A 22,364-nucleotide genomic window follows, 5' to 3' on the forward strand; every position below is an offset into this window, starting at 1 on the left:
GCCTGTCAACGCTATAAATATCTTACAAATGGAACATGCTTGCTTTTGCCTTGTATAAAGCTTTTCAAATGGACTACCTTGGACAGAGTCATTAAAGTTTCAGAGTTTATTGTGTCTTGGTTCTGCTTACGTTTTCCAGATGCTAAGGAGGTGACTGGAGCTGCTTTTACATTGTGAGATCATTCTGTCCTGCATGGCTAGCATCAAAATTCTTCTTGCAATATTTCAGCCAACGTAGTTTAAGTAGCGATTCAAATGCCTCCTAGCCTTGTGTTGGTAAGTGTGAATTTCCAAAATAGTTGAATGAAAATTCTTAAAACATTTTGAATTTTAGGTTTTCTTGCTGACTTAGCCAGGGGATTACGTATTGCATTTGAAGAATTCAAGCCAACCAGTTAAATGGGAAAATTAGGGTAATAGGCAATCTGAAAAGCATTACAAAGTATTGCTGGCAGTACAGGTAGTTCTTGACTTACAACAGCTCATTTAGTGACCGTTCAAAGTTACATAGCCCTGAAAAAAAGTGATTTATGATGTTTTTCACACTTGTGACCATTACAGCATCCCCATGGTCACATGATCAAAATTCAGATGCTTCACAACTGAACGGTCATATTTATGGCTGTTGTATTGTCCTGGGGTCTTACGATCTCCTTTTGCGACCTTCCAACAAGCAAAGTTAATGGGGAAGCCAGATTCACTTAACAGCTGTGTTACTCACTTAACAAGTGCGGTGATTCACCTAACAACTGTGGCAAGGAAGGTCGCAAAATTTCTGTTGCTAGGTGAGACTCACTTAACAAATGTCTCACCTAGCAACAGAAATTTTGGGCTCAGTTGTGGCTGTAAGTTGAGGACTACCTGTACATGAGATAGTTGCAATATTATTATTTATTTTCCAGAATATAATTTTAGCATGCAAAATCCAAATTGGATAGGTCAATAGCATAAGATGCTTTGAGACAGTTATTGCTGATTTTTTTATCTGAATGAAAATCTATTTTTTCCTGAACAATTTATACTTAAAATCATCTTAGATTTGTTGAGAATATTTTGATTTGTTTGTAAGTCATATTTAGGAACTGCCCCTCTCTCACACAGAGGGACTCTGGATGGTGTACAATAAAAATGATTAAAAAAATGACTAAGTGGGCTTCTTAAATATAGGATTATATTTTGGATAAGTAAAGTGCTTGAAACGAGCAAATCATTACCCCTCAAGATAACCTAATGTACAATTTTAAGGATTCCCTGCTGGTGGCAATAAGGCAGGTTCCCCACCTCTAAAAAAAAAAAGAAATATTATTCACTAAAAGTGCTGTTCGATACAGGTAGTCCTCTACTTACAACAATTTTTTTAGAGACCATTCAAAGTTACAACAGCACTTTAAAAAAGTGACTTATGACCATTTTTCACACTTACAACCACTGCAGCATCCCCATAGTCACATGATTAAAATTCAGTTGTTGGGCAACTGGTTCATACTTATGACGGTTGCCGTGTCCCAGGATCATGTGATCACCTTTTTGTGACCTTCTGACAAGCAAAGTCAATTAGGAAGCCTGGTTCACTGTGTTACTAACTTAGCAACTGCAATGATTCACCTAACAACTGTGCCAAGAAAGGTCGTGAAATGGGGCAAAACTCACTTAACAAATGTCTCAACAACAGCAATTTTGTGCTCAGTTGTGGTCGTAAGTCGAGGGCTACCTGTATAGCCAGTGGGTGCAGCTCATGAACTGCATCCCATGGTATGAGATGGGATCTCTCCCTTGCAATTTCAGAATTTCCATAGTTCTTAGTTGTCCAACTAATTAATCGATGTTCCTATCTAGATGTGCAACTTAGTAAGGGAAAAGTAGGAAAGTGCCTAAGGATTTTTCATTGACTTTATTTCCCACACACAAATAAGTTGTCCTACCCCACACAATCTTCCTCATTCCCAGCTTTTGTACCCTTGGAACAGCAGAGAGGGAGGGAGGGAGGGAGGAATTCAGAGCTTTGGGCTCCTACTGACCGTCTCCAAGGCCACGTGCAAGCTGCAGACTATTCACCAGTGTCATTGGCTGGAAAAATAAAGAATATAGGTAGTCCTCAATTTGCAACGATAATGGAGCCTGGAATTCCTATTGTATGTCATGACAGTTGTAAGTCGATGCACCCAGATGATCAATTCAATTTTCTGACTTTTTTTGTGGCAGTTGTTAAACGAACACTGCAGTCGTTAAGTGAACCTATTGTCCACAAGTGGATCATAATTTGCGATTCTGAGACACTGCACACAGCCATAAAATGTGGCTGGTTGCTGAGTAATCACGTGACCATGGAGTGGGATTGTTGGAACTTCAAATCTGAGTCGTAATATCTTTTGGTGATGGGGGGCTGTTGGAACTTCAACCGTTGCTAAGTGACTGGTCATAAGTAAAGGACTACCTGCATTCTAAATCTGAGCTGCCTGCTGCTGTTGAAATGGTTGCATCATTTGACTTACAACATTTCCAGATTTTTAATACTTGTAAAAACTTTTTTAAAAAACTAGAAAGGAAACCGCAGAACAGTTAAAAGAAGCCTAAATATGCCACATAAGTGTTTGGAAAGTACAGTGTGTATTTTTCATTTGGCAGACTGCGTCGCTCAGAGTCCAAGAGTGGCTGGTAAATCTGGAAAACAATTTCCAGGTTCCCTTCCAAATCCAGCCTTGAAGATGTGGACCGGGGTTGCGTTTTCCCTGTTGCTTTCTTTATGTCTGTCTGATCATGGGAATTCCATTTTAAAAGAGAGCGGTGCTGAAATAGCACACATATACCTGCTCAGTGATGAAAAGCATTGTGAACAAGCTTGTAAAGGTTCAACAGATGCAGGTCAGTCTACCAATCTTCATCTTAAATGTTTTTCTCGGGAGATGTAATGTCCCCACCACTTTCCATTGTTGTAATCATGGTTTCTATAAATGATAACTAAATTATTTTATACTGCTTTAGTTGGATAGGAAACAAAACATTTGTTTTCCCAGAGAATGTTGATTCTACAAGGGCTCAAATATAGAGCAGCTTGTGTGCATTCCACTTGTTTAAACAGTTGTGTTACATTGGTTAGCCTGCTCTCTAACCAGATGGTTCAAACTTTGATAAAGGTTCATATCTTTTTGTCTCCCTTTTGTCATATTTACCATGCTTTGGAGCCCTTAAAATCAAAATTGACCTTGGGTTCAGAAGTCATTCCATCTAGTTCTATGTAAAATAAGGATTTCTATTGTTAAATCAACCCTGAGATCTAGTTTCTTTTTTTCTTTCTATAAAGCCTTTTTTAGAGACAATGTTGACACATTGTTAATTCCAAGTCCACTGTTGTAATTCAGCTCAATAGCTCACAGATAGACAATTGTCTTCTCACAATCTTACAGCAATTTTTCCAGTCACTTTTCAAACCTTTAATTCTGCTCCTTTTCAAGTTCAATTGCCCGCAACTGTTTGCTTTTTCCATCCCAAGATGTGTCCTTCTGCAGACAGTTGTTCAGTCTAGTTAGTCCAACGTTACCTGATTCCACCACGGTTTTCTAGTTGGAAAGTAAAAGATACTACGAACATTTGCACAAAATAATATTTTGATCATTTTATCCCTGGTTGAAGTGCAGAACAGACATGTCCTTTTGGCTATATTTTCTATTTTCCTGTCTTTAGTTAGATATTTAGGGGGACATTAAATAGCTATTCAGTGCCAAATTCCTTGCATTGTTTAACATGGAAGGCTTACTGAAATGTTGTAACTAATATTGCAATGGACATTTTCCTGAATAGCATTTGCTTATAAATAAGCTTATAGAATAATCTTAATCCTAAGGAAGATGTTTAGTGGTTAAATACAGTGTGATGTTTGTGGGAACTCTTATTTTAATTCCAGTTCCAAGTAATTGCTGAAATAAAAAGGCCTCAAAAAGACTTGGGGAGGAAACAAATGAAAAACTGAAACAGAAATCAATAATAATCATTTAACTTTGCTAAAGTATAAATAAATCCTTATTTCAGGAGTTCAGCCCTTCTATTATCCCGGATCGTTTGCATGCTGACTGTGTAATTGGAACTGTATCTCAAAGCATCTGGGAAGGGTCTAAGTTGGCAGTTACTTGTTTTTCTATACATTGTTTGATTTACTCCAAATAATGTTATTTCTTTATGATTCACCAGATAATCCTTACTGCTGGTCGGTGCTGTATCAGAGCCACTGTGTCCTTCTCCGCTGTCCTCAGCTGAGTGCATGTCAGAATATCAGCAGACAAGATATTAAAGAGCTAATGGGAGGTAATATGGATTTAGCAGAATATTTTTGGTTTTAAAAATAATTTATAACAAGTAAATTACAATTTTACAAGACTCATATTTACCATTCTTATATTTTTGGAGTTTAAAAGTGGCTTCAGCAGATCACTACATACTTTGACCGAAGTGTAATAGGCCTTGTAGGTTGTGATCACAGGCTCTTTTAGGAACTGATGTTAAAAATGTATCTCCATAGCCCCTAGGCCTAATAATTGATTGAACTGATTTCAAGTTAAAATATAAACAGTCAAGTATAATTAAAACAACTGGAATAGAAGGAAGTGGAAAATATCCTGGAAAAGTGATCTTCTGAAACAATAACTTCCAGCTGTAGCAGAAATGTCTGGGCAGAGGATTCCATAATTTGACTTCTATATTTAAAAATCCCTTTCCTTTTTTCATGAACTGAATTTATGCTGAAGTAAGAATATCAAAAGTTGCATCCAAGTTGCAGTACTTAAAACTGAGTCATGAAATTTCAATTGATATGTATTGAGGATTTCAATTCCTGTCCTCGTTTTTCTGGTTTAAAGTTCAGCTTCTCCCCTTTTAAAACAGGCACAAAAATAGGATGAAGTTGTATATACTATTATGCCTAATATTTGCATTACTGCAAGAATTTTCCCCTCATATGCTATATATCTACTTAGATTAATTTCACTATAGATAACAATATAGCCACTTCTCTAGTATCTACCTCAGTTAGTGACTATTTGCAAATATGGCCGTAGTAAATAATAGTAAACAATAGTAAAAAATCATTTTCTCACCAATGCATGCATTTACAACCAAAATTCTGCACCTGAAAACAATGCATGCCAGAATAAGAATCTCATTGGCATAGCTGCACGAGAAAACTGTATGAATGAGACAGCAGTAATAAGCGATCTTCACAGTGTCTCTCTCTTTCGATCACATAATTTGCTGGAAATACTTTGTGGTCTTTAAACTAGGAGAAAGTATAGTCAATATTTAGGAGTGGCAAAGGGAATGGGACCTGGATACCCTAACCTGCAGTCACTTCAAGAATCTCCAGTTTGCTGGCTAAATGGGCTAAGTCAGTGTTTCTCAAACTTGACAACTTTAAGGAGGATGGACTTCAACTCACAGAATTCCACAGTCAGCAAGGTAACTTCTAGATCAGGCATGTCAAACTCGTGACGTCACGTGACGTCGCGCAACGTATCACGACTTTTTCCCCATTGCCAGCAATAGGGTGGGCGCGGTTTCAGTACGATGCAGCCAGCCCGCAGGCCGGCAGTTTGACATGCCTGTTCTAGATAGAATGCAGCTCTTAGCTGACTGAAGAGAGGCCAGATTAAGGCTTATGGTGCATTTTTCCTGAGAGAAGGACAATTTCTTGGAAGGAATTGTGACATATATTTCAGCTTCTGCACTCAGGTTTTCTTCAGGCCTAGCCTGAATGTCGCTAAGACATTTTTGTACTTTATGAAAGAAGTGAAATTGTGTCTTTTAAAAGCCACTTCATTTAGATTATTTTTGCCTCCATTATGCAGGAGGGAATATTGACTTTTAGTAATACATTGGGAATCAAGATAAATACTGAAGATTTGAGTAAGTTATTGGAGTGGTTTTAGCATCCAGGTTTAGCACGAGATTTTATAGCAGTAAGCCCTATTCTTTTTTTTAAATGTGTGTGTGTGTGTATGTGTGGGTATGATATTTATTGCCTACTATAGAAATAGGAAAGAAAAAAATAGCAAAAGAAAGAGATAGAACAGTAGAGTATAGATGAATAAACCCTCTGTTCTAAGTGTGACACCATAACACAATAGAGCTAGTGAGGAGCTAGGGAAATAAGCTTGTAACTGACTGCCTATGTGTTTCTAATGGCAGGACTGCATAGATTTTTTTGATCCCCAAAAGTTTTCCTGGGTTTTAGAAACTGTGTTAGAGGGAATGGTTTCCTGAAGCCAACAGTCAGTAGTATGGATCTTTTTCCATTTAAGCACATTCCTCCCCCAGTTTGTTCTTTTAAAATGTCTTTCTCTCAAACATTTAAATGAACTGAATTATGATTTTCATATCGTATGTGCTTTAAGCATAAACATCAAAAGGAAAAGCAACTGGTGTCCCAAGAATTATTCCTCATGAACTATCTAAGGCTGTCCCTTTCTTCCAAACCCTCAATTAAGATGTTTGAAAAAATACACTAGGAACTACAGAGGCCTCAGCTCCAACGGGACCTCTGTTATGTTTGAGAAGCATTTTGCAAACAGGGAGGCACAACCATATTTGAGGGGAGAACGCCCAAAATACTATTATTATAAACATGAGGAGTTTTAAAGTTCTATTGCCCTGTGCTCTGCCTCGGGCAAGAATTACCTGGTTGTTCCTGATCATTGTTTGCCTTCAAATTAATGACCTATTGAATGTCCTGCCAGCCACTTGTGGATGAAAATAGCAAATTTTAGAATAGCAGCTATTTGCACACACATGACTTTTTCATCAAAGCTATCTGTTTTGTAAATGCATAGTAGCCCTTGCCACCTGTTTAGGTTAAAAAAATGATTTACAGGGCCAGTTATTAAAAATATCCCCAATATTTATTTATTTCCTTAATACATAGTGTTATATGTAACATATATTAAAATGTACACTTCTTCCTTATTCACCATAATTGCACCCAAGCAGATTCTAACATTAAAATTTCTAGAGCACATTAAAAAAACCAAAAAGGATATAAGAAATAATATAAAAAATAGAAAGGTACCTGAACCTATAGGCATAGTATACAGTACAATTAATTCAAAAGTACTGTGCACAGGTTCATACATCCAAACTGGTAGGTGTACAGTGGCTGGGATTTTCTGGAATTTTCATTCCTAGCAGGCGAATTGGGGATGAGTCAATTATCTTTTATGTACCATTCTTGAATCTTGTCTATTGAATCTTGTCCATGAACATTTTTGTTGAAGTTCTGATTATGGGTCTGGTTTTTGCTTTTTAAGAATTTGTGACTCGTAAAAGAAGAGAACATGATGCATCCCATGAGGTAAATAATACAGGAAATGTGAATCAAGAATTAGAGGTACTGAAGAGTACCGAATCAGTTAAGAAATCCACTGAAGTGCCTCTTTTATTAATATCAAGGACTATAATGGGAGCTGCTGCACTCAACTCAACAAACAATGCCAGTTTAGCAAAACAAAATACTTCCAGTTTGACAACAACCACTACCAGCCTTGTGAACACTAGTGTCTCCCAAGATGTTGCAAGATCAACAGCTATAACCAATATTAGTAACAGCGTGACTAAAACCCAGAATAATTCAACTGCTAGTGTCCTAAATAACACCCTAAATATTTCAAGCAGCCATCCTTGGTTAACTCCCACAAAAGGAGGAGACAGTACTACTGACATTGCAAATACTACAAAAGCAAAAGGGACACAGGAGAGTAAATTAATATCAGGAGTACCTGAAAAAACAATATCAACCGAATTGCTTCCCAGAACGATGACTACCGCTACTTTGACTACAATAGCAACTTATCCAGTGCTTCCCACAATTCCCCCAAAGCTGCATAGAACTAGCATTCCTGCACCAGTTAACACTGGAAATGGTTCTCAGTCAGTGGAAAGCTCATCTAAAGTTGCAGCCACCCTCAAGCCGCCAGCGTCAACAGCCAAAAGCACGATTCATACAGTTGCAAGTACAACAATGACAGCAACGTCTATAGTAACAATAAAGTCAGCTGAATTCACAACAGTTGCAACAGACAGGATAAAGCCTACTTCAGATAAGGTAATTCCTCCTGTTTTTACTAAAGCTGCTAACATCACCACTCCGCAGCAAATACTGTCTACTAGTCAACCACTGCAGGGGACAACGTCTGTACAACTCTTGTCAACAACACTCACAAGTACAAATCCAAAAATGTCATCCAAACCAACAAGTACAATACAAAGCAAAAACCAGAAAGATGAAGATAGAGAAAATAGCTTTCGGCAAGTAGACATCAGTTTGCTTTTAGCCATGCTTCTGTTTGGTGTTCTGTTCTTTGTAACCACTGTCATCTTATTTGCCGTGCAAGCCTACGACAGCTACAAAAAGAAAGACTACACTCAGGTGGACTACCTGATCAATGGGATGTATGCAGATTCAGAGATGTGATGAACTATAGGTAGTTTCTGATGGGGAAGCAATAGAAATTAAAAGAAATACAATACCCATGCACACAAATAGATATCTGAATCCATATATGAACAAATACGACTTTATTGGGGCAAGTAGAAAGCTAAGGGTGGTTTGTCGTTCAGTTCTCTGTTTTGCCTATAAGACCACTTGAAAGGGCTTCCAAATTACTTTTCATGCAATGAAGGAGAAATGCCATGTGTCATGCTTTTAAAGTACTTAAAAAAAACCTCATCGTTAAAAGGGTGCCATTAATGTATTATTTCTCAAGCTACAGTACTGCTTCTGTTGTGCTAGTTTTGTCTGCTAATGCAAAGGGGTGTTGATGTTGCAAGTCTTCCCAGATGGTTTCTTCCTGATTCCTGAGGTTTTGTTCATCCCCTGTTTACTCCTATACAACAAATGGAGAAAAGGTTGGGTTTTTTTTTTAACATGCCAATTTTCCTGAAACTTCCAGCTGGCATGAAGATTGTTAGCTGTTAATACAAACAAATGGCCAAGGATTAGCAGCATTAGCATAAGTGGAACAGTACAAAAGAGTGCCAAAATCTTTTGGGACACTTTCCTTAGGTATGATATTCTTCATTTAGGTACGTTTTAAAAACTTCCTAGAATTGCTAAGCATTCTCATTGCAGCATTTGTTGTAAGGTTTAGAAAATCTAATTGTTAAAAATGTATTTACCGTAGTCTGTTTAATGCTATGCGATTTCCTAATCATGTTGATTCTGCACCTTTTATATGATTTTATTTTTGTATCCATTCACTTAAAAATTGAGGCCTGGAGTCAGTGTCAACGTTTGTTGGCTTTGTTTCTTCCCTCCTTGATGTCTGTTTCTCACAAGCATTTTTATAACATGAATTCACATGGTAACGCTATTATTTTTCTCCAAAGCTCTTAGGATCTTCTTCAGCTTGATCAAACCATTCACAATCATTTCCTTTCAGTAATTTTTTCCAAATTCAAAGTCTCTTGGTTCCAGTGTTTTGCATATGACTTCTTATATGAGAGTATATTACCGGTATTTTGTATTTTAACAATACTTGTAAAGATGGACACATGAGGAGGCTTAGTACTTCTCTTAAACCTCCATCCTTTTCTAGATCCATTCAGAAAGAAAACATTGCCCCTGTATGAGATCTTTTGTTGATCTTTTGTATTTCGCTGTACACATTTACATCTTCAGTTGCCAAAGATAATGGAATAATCAAGCCTTAAAAAGTTACCTAAGTGAGGAAACTAGACAGATTGTCATGAACCAGAGAATGCTTCTACCAGGAATCTCTAAAGAAGCAAGCTACAATTATCTAGATTGCATAAATCCAATAGCAATTGCCCATATGTTTGCTATCTATTTACGGGAGCTTAACATTTCCTGATATGCTTGAAATTAGTTCACACGTGATTTGAATTTTCCAAAATCCTAAAATTTGTCTGTAAAATTCCAAGGATATGTGGATATGTGTAGAATGACCTACTAAAGCATTAGAGTTTTGAAAACATTAAAGTTACGTTTAATTCCACAAGAAATGAGAGTCGGCTGAAAACCTTGTGGTGTACGTTTGGTTTTCCCCAAAAGGGCAGAACGAAGGGTGGTAGATACTACTGTACTACATTCTCAGTAAGCTTAAGAAAAAGACAGGAAGAGGAAAGGTGAAAACAGCTGCTGCCACCTTTTGAAGTTTCTTTGCAGGTGACCGTCTCTGTGCCCCAAACTTAGGGGAGACCTTCCATCGCTGTGCTTAATTTGTATTTTCAAATGTTTCTTGCATCTCTAGAAATGAGCCAACAGGGTATGCTGTTGAGCTGTTCATGAAACACAATTCCATCTTTGGACTGTGTCAGAGGACTTCCAAATCTGAGCTCCCCTCATTTCTTTTGTGCCTGCTGCTCTTATTTATTTAGCCAAGGCTTCTATTCTGCCACCATAAATCTTTATAAATTATGTTTTTGAATTAGACATACCCTACAGCTGCAGTGAGAGAATCCAACATCCTGCTGACCCTAATTAAAATAAACTAGATAGGAATGTACAGCTATTTTAAAAAGACATAAATGGCAACTGTTTACATACATGCTTTGCTCAGTATCAAAAACAGATCTATTAAGCTGAGGCAGGCAGAATTATTAAAATATAATTACATGTGTTTAGACTACCACCCATCTTCCCAAGCCTAGACAGAGTGCTTAAGGATCAGGGAGATTCTGGTTCAAGTTGACCTTCAGCCATAGAAACTTACCCAGTGACTTTGAGCTAGTCATTCTCTTTCATTCCAGCCTGTATCTGATAAAATGAAGACAGATCAAAATACGAGACACCTTTGAGGTTCTGGAGGAAAAGTGCCATATAAATGAACAAATAAGTTGACATTTTAAATTTGTGTTAAAGTCTGTAGCACTTTAATGGGACGGTTGGTGATGCAGCAGGGACACCACAAGGTGAGGGACGTGGCGGGCATCAGGTGAGTGGATGCCCGCTAACAGGCGCTGCCATGATGGATCTGAAATGACAGGTGCCCTTTAAATGTAAGGACTCATTCTTGCTGGTAGTTGGAATCTTTAATATTATTTGCAAACAAAATGAAGATTTCCTACAGTATTTATAATAATAAGCTGTCAGCTTAGTAAAACAGCGATATCAGAAATGATTTTAGGTTAATAGGTTAATCACACATCGTTGGAGAACTGCTCAAATTCTTTTATTTAATTGAAACACTTAGAGCCTGGTACAGATGCATTTCTCTTCAAACAATCATACAGTTTGTAGTGTACATAGATTTGCAAAACAATGGGATAAAAGAATATTCCTGAATTTTGTTTTATGATTTATCTCATGGTTACTGTGAAATTGTGTGAATGCATCAATGCAGTGCATGTTATCTCAGCTTGCAGAGCTTGCATTCATTGAATGAGTTTACCAAAAATGTAAATATTGCAGAATATACAGCCTCATGCTACATGACTAAGCTCCATTTCATGCTGAATAAACTAAATTATTAATGTATCTTAAATAGAAACTATTTAGATAGATTTTTTACGCCAAAAGCATTTTGTTAAAATACATTTGATAAAAATCAAAAAAATCTGATTTAAATTAAAAAAAACTGATTTTTTTATTTTTATTTTTTTTTTAAAATCATCAATTACTATCCACCCTGGTCTGTAGAAGGATAACCCTGGGTTCCAAGAAACGTGGAATCTGAACTTCAACATGCAGAAAGAACGGGAGGCAGGAATAAACATGAGAAGAATATGCAGCTGTTTGGCTTACATGTGCCAAGGCTTGTTCAGAGACAGAGTTATTTATATATATAGGCCAGCCAATAACAAAATTCTGATAAAATGAAGTAGGTTAAATGTTTCACAATAAAATAAAAATGCAAATTAAAATACAAGAACAGAAGAGGACAGGAGGCACCGCGGGGAACCAAGGGAAAGAGAGAGAAATCCCAAGTGCCAGGAAAGAAAGGAGAAAAATTCCAGGCGCCAATTCATTTAAGCCCAGCAAATTTTACAAATGTTGTTTTTCAGGGTCACTTTTGGAATTGCCATAAAATAATAAACTAATTGACTGGCTTTTGGAATTCCTCAGCCCTCCCTCGTTAAAAAAAACAAAACAGATTAAATCAGTAAAGCTGAAACAAGAGTTTACATTATATTGGAGCAGATATAAAAAAAATATAGAAAATATTTTTGCCTTGTAACAGAAAACATGGGTGCCTGGCAACCCTCTCTAAGGGAGGGGGTCTTTGTCCACTTGAATTAAAGGGCAAGAAAACCTTTTCCTGGGGTGTCCCTGTGATGTTGCCCTCATCCTATCACCAGCCTTAACCATTCTGCTATTGCAGTGGTATTTCCTTTCTTAAGCTGATAGCAACCTGTGTCAATCTCAAGGCCTGCACATACTTCCCTGCCTGATGTCAGCAATGAAACAGGATGGGATCAACATGACATCTCTTGGCATTTCAGACTAGTGTGGGCAGAGGCTGTCCTAGCAGTCTCTGGCCATTCCCTTTTAATGGCAGTCTTCTTTGTGAAGCTAAAAGTCCAGCTTTTTCAGACCAGGCTCTCCTAGGAAAAGCCAATCTATTGAACCAATGCATTGCTTTAGTGCAGGGGTAGGAAACCTTGGCTCTTTTATGACTCGTGGACTTCAACTCCCAGAATTCCTCAGCCAGCCATGCTGAGGGGAAATGGAGAGGTTTCCATGCTGAGCCATGCTGGCTCAGGAATTCTGGGAGCTGAAGTCCACGAGTTATGAAGGGCCAAAGTTTCCCTCATGCTGGCTCAGGAATTCTGGGAGTTGAAGTCCACGAGTTATGAAGGGCCAAAGTTTCCCTCATGCTGGTTCAGGAATTCTGGGAGTTGAAGTCCATGAGTCATAAAAGAGCCGAGGTTGCCTACCCCTGGTTTAGTGCATATGGCACAGCTCAAATCATGATGGCATCATGTAATGGCAAGCCAGAACCGAGGCTATAGAAGCCAGATAGGGATCGCCAATGGGTAGAGTGAATTGAGCATAGTTTTCTCCAGGGCAGGAAGAGAGCACTTTGAGCCATAGCCAAGAAAAAGGGTTTCTGGTTCAGAATATATGCCTTTAGGACAGGCATGTCCAAAGTCCGGCCCGCGGGCCATTTGCGGCCCACGGGGCGGTTTAATACGGCCCGCAACAGCCCTCCCTGCTGTATGTAAATGCGGCCCTCCCACGGCCCTCCCTTCTGATTGAGGGCCGCCCCTTCGGGAGCTGCTCCCACCTCCCCCGCCGAGGGGCCGCCCCAGGAAGCGCAGGCCGGCCCAGCTGCCGCCCCCACCCCGCCAGCCAGGCTCCGGGGCTCCACGCGGCTTCCTCCGCCTCCTCCTCCTCCACCAGGCCTGCTCGGGGCCCAGGGCGGCTCCAGTGCGCAGAGGAAGCGCGCGGAGAGCGGATCGCGCCCCCATCCCGGCCGGAGCGCAGCCCAGAGGAGGAGCCGCTGGGCCGGGCATGCCCTGAGCGGCCGGGGGTCTCCGGTCGGGCCATGCGGCACTGTGGGTGAGGCGGGGGTGGCCGGCGGGGGTCTCGGCCTGCCCGCCCATCCCGCTGAGCACCTTCCCTGCACGCCGCGGCTGCCCATGGCGGCGGCTCCGGCCCCGGCGGCGCTGGGGCTCCCGGGCGCGGGGGCTCCGGCGGTGCTGGGCTGGCCGCTCTGGTACCACAAGGACCTGAGCCGGGCGGCGGCCGAGGAGCTGCTGGCGTGGGCCGGGCGGGCCGGCAGCTTCCTGGTGCGCGACAGCGAGAGCGTGGCCGGCGCCTTCGCCCTCTGCATGCTGTGAGTCCGGGGACCCGCGGGCGCCGCCTTGGGGACGGGCCGCAGGAGGGAGGGAGGGGAGGGGAGGGGGCCAGGGCACGCCTGCAGAAGACTCCCCCCCAAGGCTGGGCATTCCGTGGTGGCGGCCCCGGAGCCTGGAGCGGGGTCTGTCCAAGCCTCCGATTTCTTTCTTTTCTCTTTCTTTCTTTCTTTCTTTCTTTCTTTCTTTCTTTCTTTCTTTCTTTCTTTCTTTCTTTCTCTCTCTCTCTCTCTCTCTCTCTCTCTCTCTCTCTCTCTTTTCTTCTTCCTCTCTCCTGCCTCCATTCTCTCTTCTTCCTTCCTTCCTTCCTTCCTTCCTTCCTTCTCTCTCCTTCCCTCCCTTTCTCCCCCCCTCCCTCTCTCAGCCCTGCCTGGCGCTGGACTCCCGGGGGTGACCTTCCGCCATGGAATCCGAGACGACTTTTTCAGCTGCAGAAATGTCAGCCTCCCGGGATGGGATGGGCGACCCCCCGGCGGGGAGAGGTGACTCCCCTCCCCCTTCTAGTGGCTTTCCTGACTCCGGCCGCGCCGATCTGCCGCTCCTCCGGTGGGTTGAAGGGCCAGCTGCCTGGCCAAACCGCCATGATCCTTCCCCTCGCCCCGGGCTTGGCACGGCGTCTGTGCCGGTGCAGCGAGGCTGACGGTGCGCACCTGGCCTGGCTGAGCGCGTGGCGGTTCAGCCAGGCAGGAAAAGGTGCAGGAAGCGGCCGCCGCCTGGTAACGGCGCCCCGGCTCACAACGTGGAGGCGGCGAGCAAGCGCGCGCTCAGGGCGAGGCGGCCGCGGTCCAGTGAGGGAAGAGTGCCGAGGGAATGGCCGGCCGGGCTGCGCTGCTGCCGAGCAAAGCTCGGCCGGGGCGCATGCTCTGCTCTGCCTGGTGCCAGCTCAGAGACTCCGCCCGCCAGGCCCTTCTCCCGCTCAGCCAGGCCAGGCGCGCACCGTCAGCCTCACTACACCGCCTCCACGTTGTGAGCCCGGGCGCCATTACCAGGCGGCAGTCGCTTCCCGCACCTTTTCCTGCCTGGCCGAACCGCTGCGCTCCTCCCCCCCGCCCCAGCCTTGGCGCAGCGTCTGTGCCGGTGCAGCGAGGCTGACGGTGCGCGCCTGGCCTGGCTGAGCGGGAGAAGGGCCTGGCGGGTGGAGTCTCTGAGTTGGCGCCAGGCAGAGCAGAGCGGGCACCCCGGCCGAGCTTCGCTCAGCAGCAGCGCAGCCCGGCCAGCCACTCCCTCGGCGGTCTTCCCTCACCGGACCGCGGCTGCCTCGCCCTGAGCGCGTGCTTGCTCGCTGCTTCCACGTTGTGAGCCCGGGCGCCATTACCAGGCGGCGGCCGCTTCCCGCACCTTTTCCTGTCTGGCCGAACCGCCACGCTCCTCCCCCCGCCGCGGGCTTGGCGCGGCGTCTGTGCCGGTGCAGCGAGGGCGCGCCTTCTTTGCCACCGGAGCTGCCCCGGCTTCGAAGCCCTCTGGCTCCCCTGGGCCTTGGTGACATCCAGGGAAGGGCGGGTGTGTGTGTGTGTGTGTGTGTGTGTGTGTGTGCACGTGCGCGCATTTTATGGGCTGGGATGTGGGGAGCTGGACAGGGGTAGGTAGGGCCCTGGCCTAGCAGAATTTGTGAAGTGGTGGAAGTGTGTGAGCTGTTACCAGACAGTCAAAGTAAGTTTGACAAGGTCAGACTCTCTGGTAACAGCTCACACAGTAAGTTTTTTTTAAAATTTATTTAAAATACATTGTGAAAACTCAGCTGTCAGTTGATCTTATGTTATAAAATGAAAAGTATGCCATTTGCAATTAACTTGGCATAAAATAATTCATTTGCATTTAATTGTAATTGTTCAAAGAATGTTCGGAAAAATGTTCGGCCCTCCAGCATGTTCACTTCATCCAATCTGGCCCTCTTTGAAAAAAGTTTGGTATATGATCATTCAGAGATGAAGGGCATATAGTCCAAGGCCCGAAGCTAGAAGTGACAAGGAAACACTATTGTGTTCACTTAGCGGCTAGCCAGAAGGAACCTATTTTGTTCATGTTTCCTTCAGAATCTTGTTAGAATAGCCGCCTTTTTCTAGAAAGAGAGATAGCCAAGGCTGAGAATGAAGTCTGTTCACAGTCTGCTATGAAATTAAAGAGAAATATAGCTTCTGTCTACTTCCTCAACAAAAGTGTGGTTTTTGTTTTTTTGTATTCAAAAAAGATTAAAAAAACATTTGGGTCAAATTGATGGTCCTGCCCTTTACTGGGACATATCAAATTGTGTTCTTGGCAAGACACAGAAGTTGTTTGTCACTACTTTCCAGGATGAGTTTTTTTACTTCCTGTTCTACCTGACATTCTTGGAATTTCCTGGTGGTTTCCTAGTCTGACCCTGCTTAGTTTTTTCAAGATAGTCAAGGACAGGTATGTTCTGCTGTCTATATTTACAGGCTACTTCCATATCAAAATTATTCTCAATAGTGCTTATAACATATTTTAAACATATTTTAAGTTTTTCTTGGAAATAAGTTCATCCATTGCCTGACAGAACTTATTCTTTGGAAACATGACCAGAACTGCAATCTTAGACAACTGGTTTAACAAATCAATTGTGCTGAAGCAAAAAACAAACAAACAAATCTTTGGGTATTTGATAAGACATTTGTTTAGAACAGGGATGGTCAATTAATTTTTTCAACAGGCCACATATGGAAGTGGGACTGTTGTGGAGACACACACACACACCCTTACACACACTGATGCTGCTGCAAGGTGGACAAGGACAGCCCTCGGGTGAGATGTGAGCCACAGGCCATAAAACGCACAGGTCTGGTTTAAAAGAAGCATTGCCAGATGTGTCCAAGAAGGCAGAATGCAGTGTATAAGTTTGTGGGAAATAATTCACGAAATTTCTGTGGCCTAAGGGCTTCTCTGTACTGCAGTCATAATTCCAGGGAATGAACCCGCTGGAAATGAAGCCCTTGAAATGAAATTCCTTTCTGGAATCTCTCAATATTTCGGACATAGAAATGGAATATGCTTACCATGGTTCCCAACAAGGGCATTGCTCTGTTTCTTTACGTTTCTCCACCCCCAGCACCAACTTGCTTTCCTTTTAACAGGGCAGGGGGAGGTGTCTCTCAGGAGACGTGGTTTCCATTAATAGACTTTTTATATAACCACATACCCCTGTGGACGTGTGCTTGGCGTACCCCTGCATAGTGAATTCACCTGATAATGGATCTGTTTCAAAAAGGAGAGTGGAGAAAATACATTTCTATATTTTTATTTATTTATTTATGATTTAATCAAAAAGCAGATCATGATTTCTAGTCTTACCTTAGCCCGAACGCCAGCTGGGTCAATTTGAGCCAGTCACCCACTCGCAGCTTAACTCACCTCACAAGGTTGTTGTTACGGGGAAAATAAGATGAGGAAAGGGTATTAGCACGTCCACCACCTTGAGTTATTTATCAAAATAATAAAAAGTAGAACACACAAACAAATATTCTGAGTGGAAGTTAGAAAAAAAAATCAGGTAGAAGGTGATCTCAAATCACATTTCTCTTGTTTCCAGAAAACAGTAGGGATGTGGATGTGGAATCACTGGGAACCAAATGGAATTTTTACCTTTTTTACACTTTAAAAAAAGACTGCAGACTATTTTAGATCAAAGATACAGACTTTCCACCTGTAGAGCTTTTTGTCAGCCTTCAATGTGCTTGTTAAATAAAGCCCCCTCTTGCTGTCTTGTGGTTTACTGCTGGGGAAGGAAGGAAGAACTACCCATCTTGCATGCTTGACTTCTTCCCCATCCCCTGCAAGAAACAGGATTAATAAGATATCCATTAGTTCCAGTAGAGGATTTGTGGCATTTAATTATCACGGGAGGAGGAGAGTTCACAGTTAAGGAGGGAGGAATTAATCCTCCTACAAATGTAATCTGAAAAAATGAAGGGGTGCTAAGGTAGGGTGCGCTGTGCTCCAACTGGGTTTAGCAAAGATAACATACCAGAGAAATAAAACTTGTTTGCAGTTTTCTAAATCAATTCTACTTTGGAATGCTTTTCGAAGAAGCCCAGTTCAGATGTCTATGCAGGGGAAACAGCACCTGTTTTACCTTGGAGTAAAGTTGGGTCTGGTTGATAGCTAGATGGGAGGCCTCAGGGCTGTGGACAGGAATGGGAAGTAAAATACGCAATACACAAACACATACACACACACACAGAGAGAGAGAGAGGCAATGGCAAAATATTTCCATGCTGCTGTGAAGAAAACTATGTGGATGTGTTCTTGATATTACTAAGTCGACCTTTATAAGATGCTTAACAGTGTACAAATGATCATATCAGACTCGTGTACTTTATAGGTAGATTTTTCCTACAGGTGGGATGTTATATTTGGTGTTTCAACACCCAGGAGTGCTACCAAGGAAAATCTGATCTCATCCAGAACTCCACTGTCATCTAGCCCATCTGATTCCAGACACCTGCCCAAAACCTCTCTGCCACACCTGAACCCAAGAAAGAAAACAAAACGGAACTGAGTATTATCATCATGTGTACAGCATGGCAGTTCAAGTCCTTAAGTGACTTTACCTAGTGTTTTCATGTAAATTTAAAACACCAGGGAAGCAAGACTAAGCATCAGCTAATAACACAAGGACCTGGGAATAGCTCTCCTTCAGATGCAGCAATTCAACTATCTGCCAAGAAAGCCCAGAAGTGTAAACAAAGCTTTTGCTCTCAAAGAGGAGGCTTGTCATAACCTCCATTTAGCATGAGCTATCTACTGCCTCCTCCAACCCAGCAGCTCTTTACCATTTTATGTCGAAAAGCTACTTTTTTATAAAAAAAAAATAAGCAAAAAAATAAATAAATCATAGGAATAGCAGGAGTACTGTCCCTAACCTGAATTTCACTCAGACTGGATTTGAGAACTTGTTATTCTCATCCAAAGCTTTGACTGAAGACTTATTTTAACCCATTTCCTCATGCAGTTAATCAGCTTCTCCCCACTTAGAACTACTTTAACAGATGGCTACCCAGATTTCCTTAAATCCATAGAAAAGTACATTTCCTTTGCTTCCACCACCGAAAAGTAGGACTTAAAATGTTCTCTAGCCTACTGGGTAGCTTGCATCCTGAGCCTTCCCCCACGCACTCAGATTCTAGCTGTCCTTGCATTTATCTTTTATTGCACCAGTCAGCCAAGTATGCTTTTGATAGGCAGAGATAGCTTATGTGGACCCTGTATCAAGCTCTTGATAGTTTTCTGTTTCAGAGATCTGAGTTTTGATAAGGCACCATAGAAACCCTGCAAAAAGACACGTCTGTATCTCTAGGTCAGTTTGCGTAAGCTTGGGCAACCCGATCTAGACTATCAAAATATAGATCACTAGATGGCAGCAAAAAGAAGCTTTTGTTTTTTTCTGTTTTTGCTGCCATCTAGTGATTGTCTATATTTCGTTATCTGGTAGCCTTAGTGTAAGCCTCTGGTAGTTCTCTAACAATCCAAACAAGCTGTAAATCAAAACCCAACACCTCGGCTGAATCACAGTCATTTGCCAGACGTATAAACTGATGTAAATCTTGGATGAGGTCCATGATTAATCAAGAGAGCCATAAATTTCTCCAGACAACTAGAAGGCAGGTAGGTGCAGGGAAACACCCAGCATGGATAAAACACCTCAGCAAAAGTAGGATAGTGAAATAATTTCCACCGAATATTCTTCTATCTGAAGAAGCTTGTGCTAAATGAACTACTAAACATTAGGCGGAAACAGATAACTGGAAAGGAATGCAGAATGCATATTTTGTAAGAGCTCCTAAGGGAGAGATTGATTAATTGATTATATGCTATCAAGTCGGTCTCCACTCTAAACAACCAAAGGGTTAGATTTTCTCCATGAAGAAAATCTGATACAGCCATCAATGCTGTAACAGTCCATTCACCTTGCTGCTGGTCTTCCTCTATTTCCTTCCCTCTTTCCTGAGCTAGGTCTTCACATGATGTGTCCAAAGTCCTTGACTTACGACCACAATTGAGCCCAAATTTCTGTTGCTAAGCGAGACAGTTAAGTGAATTTTCCCCCATTTTATGACCTTTTTTGCCATAGCTGTTAAGTGATCACTGCGGTTGTTAGTAACGTGGTTGTTAAGGGAATCTGGCTTCCTCATTGACTTTGCTTGTCAGAAGGTTGCAAAAGGTGATCACATGGTCCAGGGACATTGCAGGTGTCATAAATATGAACCAGTTGCCAAGCGTCTGAATTTTGATCAAGTGACCATGGGGATGCTACAATGGTTGCAAGTATGATAAAAGGTGCTAAGCCACTTTTTTCAGTGCCGTTGTAACTTTGAATGGTCACTAAACAAATTGTTGTAAATCGAGGACTACCTGTTATGTGAATCTGGTCATTTGTGCCTCAAGTGAGAAAGGAAGATGTAATCCAGCTTGTGGGTTCCATTCAAATCTTCCACGCCTTTCAGAGTTAGGGAGGAGGGAAATGATTAGGCCAAAGGTCCCTAACCCCCGGTCCATGGACCAGTACCGGGCCACGGCGTGCCAGCAACCGGTTCAGACAAACAAGCAAAGCCCCATCCGTAGGATGCAGGCAGCACACAAAACCACGCACCCTCCGGTCCGTGAAAGAACCTCTCTCCAAGGAACTGGTCCCTGGTGTCCAAAAGGTTGGGGACCTCTGGATTAGGCAACAAAACACAGTGACTCCATCCTTCCCCTTCCCTCATTAAGCCTATGGAAGGGTTGAATTGCACATCCTTTCCATTCTCCATCCACTTCTAAAATCCTGAGTGGCAGCTTCTCCCTTTGCATTTAGAAATAACATTTTAAGGCAGATCAGAAACCTTTGGTGGCAAACAGCTCTTTAGTGAATCACCCTGCCCATCCAGAAAGGCAGTTTCCATGGTGAGTTGCTATAAGTCAAAGTATAAAAGTATTGGAAAAGAACAGTGAATACGAGAAGTTTTATATAGATTAATTTTAAGTTTGTGGATTTATTTTCAACTGTATTTTCATTTCTTTGACACCCCTCTGCTTCGAAAAATAAATCCTAGAACCTATTCTAGGCATTTTTTTAGTAAAAAAAGAAAGAAAGAATAACTTAATTACAAAGGACAATAATTAACCTGTCTGTGTAGTTTCATAGGCTCATTAATTTCCGAGACATGGTGACCATCCAGATTAAGAAAAGGTACTTGAGAAAACATGTTGTTCTAATTAAGTGGAGGCTCACAGGGGGAAAATGCTGGGAGTGGGAGCTTTTTTATTATTATTTTTAATGAGAAGCGGCAATGATGTCATTAACTCCCCTTCCCCAGATTTCCCTCCTCAGTCTAAACATACAGTGGAGGGAGGAAGAGTGACAATAGATTGTTGCTATCCACCTCTTGTAATGCAAAGTATTTTGGGTGGGTTGGTCTTGAATAGGCAATTAGGACCCATTAGCTTCACAAAGAGCCTGTCCCTACTGGTGATGAAAACTGCTGGAACTGGACAGTCTGTCTTTTATCATGCAATCTCCCTCCTTCAATAGCAGGGAATTTTTGACTGCATCCAGGGTTTGTGCCATTGTCCCTTGTTGCAAAAGTGCTAAAGAAGAACTTTAGTTCTCTCAAATTTTACGCCTTCATTCCTAGCAAGTCTTTTTTTTTACACTTTCCTTTAAGATATGTGGATGCTTGTTCTTTACATGAAAGGCACTGTAGCATTATTTAAGTTACAAAATGTTCTGTTTTAACAATAAAAAAATCTATTCCCAGTAGTATAAAGTGCCGATTGTACGGTAGTTATGTTATGGGTAGGTCTACATTAACTGAGGTTTTCAAGAGTTCCAGCCTGATTGATAGCACTCTGTTATCCTACAGTAATCTTTTACTGGATCTGTCAGGGAGATATTCAATTAGAAAAGAACATAGAATAATAGAGTTGGAAGGGACCTTGGAAATCTTCTAGTCCAACCCCCTGCTTGAGCAGGAGACATTTCAGATAAATTATTGTCCAGTCTGTGTTTGAAAGACTCCAGTGATGGAGCACCACAACCTCTGAAGGTAAGTTGTTCCACTGTTGATTGCTCTCACCTTTGGGAAATTTCTCCTTAGATCTAGGTTGCTTCTCTTCTTGGTTAGTTTCCATCCATTGTTTCTCATCTTGCCTTCTGGTGCTTTGGAATATAATTTGACACCCTCTTCTTTGTAGGAGCCCCTCAAATATTGGAAGATTTGCTTTAATGTCTCCCCTAGTCCTTCTTTTCATTAGTCTACATGCCCAATTATCCCCCCCTCCCCGATTATAATGCTTCTAAGAACTCTGTGCAATTGACTAGGCAGTAATTACCCAGTGGTAATGAGTGCACCTTGCAATGTATGGCAGTGAAAGCTGGACCATAAGAAAGGCTGAGCGCCAAAGAATCGAGGCCTTTGAACTCTGGTGCTGGAGAAGACTCCTGCGAGTCCCTTGGACTGCAAGGCGATCAAACCGGTCAGTCCTAGAGGAGATCAACCCTGACTGCTCTTTAGAAGGCCAGATCCTGAAGTTAAAACTCAAATACTTTGGCCACCTAATGAGAAGGAAGGACT

At 42.0% G+C, this 22,364-nt stretch overlaps 1 protein-coding gene across 15 annotated transcripts in view; it reads left to right on the top strand.

The window, feature by feature from the left end:
- Nucleotides 1-9,257, top strand: part of LOC310632077 (uncharacterized protein C11orf24 homolog) — a 28,275-nt gene extending 19,018 nt beyond the window's left edge. For all 15 annotated transcript variants that reach the window (XM_083348991.1, XM_083348986.1, XM_083348993.1 and 12 more), the window contains 4 exons: nucleotides 140-276; nucleotides 2,626-2,862; nucleotides 4,186-4,299; nucleotides 7,290-9,257. In XM_083348991.1, coding sequence (XP_083205117.1) covers nucleotides 2,706-2,862; nucleotides 4,186-4,299; nucleotides 7,290-8,452 — 1,434 coding nt within the window. In that variant the 5' untranslated portion in view covers nucleotides 140-276; nucleotides 2,626-2,705 and the 3' untranslated portion in view covers nucleotides 8,453-9,257. The remainder of the gene's footprint in view (nucleotides 1-139; nucleotides 277-2,625; nucleotides 2,863-4,185; nucleotides 4,300-7,289) is intronic.
- The last annotated feature ends 13,107 nt before the right edge of the window (nucleotides 9,258-22,364 follow it).

The sequence above is a fragment of the Vipera ursinii genome, assembly GCF_947247035.1.
Source record: "Vipera ursinii genome assembly, chromosome: 1".
Classification (NCBI taxonomy): domain Eukaryota; kingdom Metazoa; phylum Chordata; class Lepidosauria; order Squamata; family Viperidae; genus Vipera; species Vipera ursinii.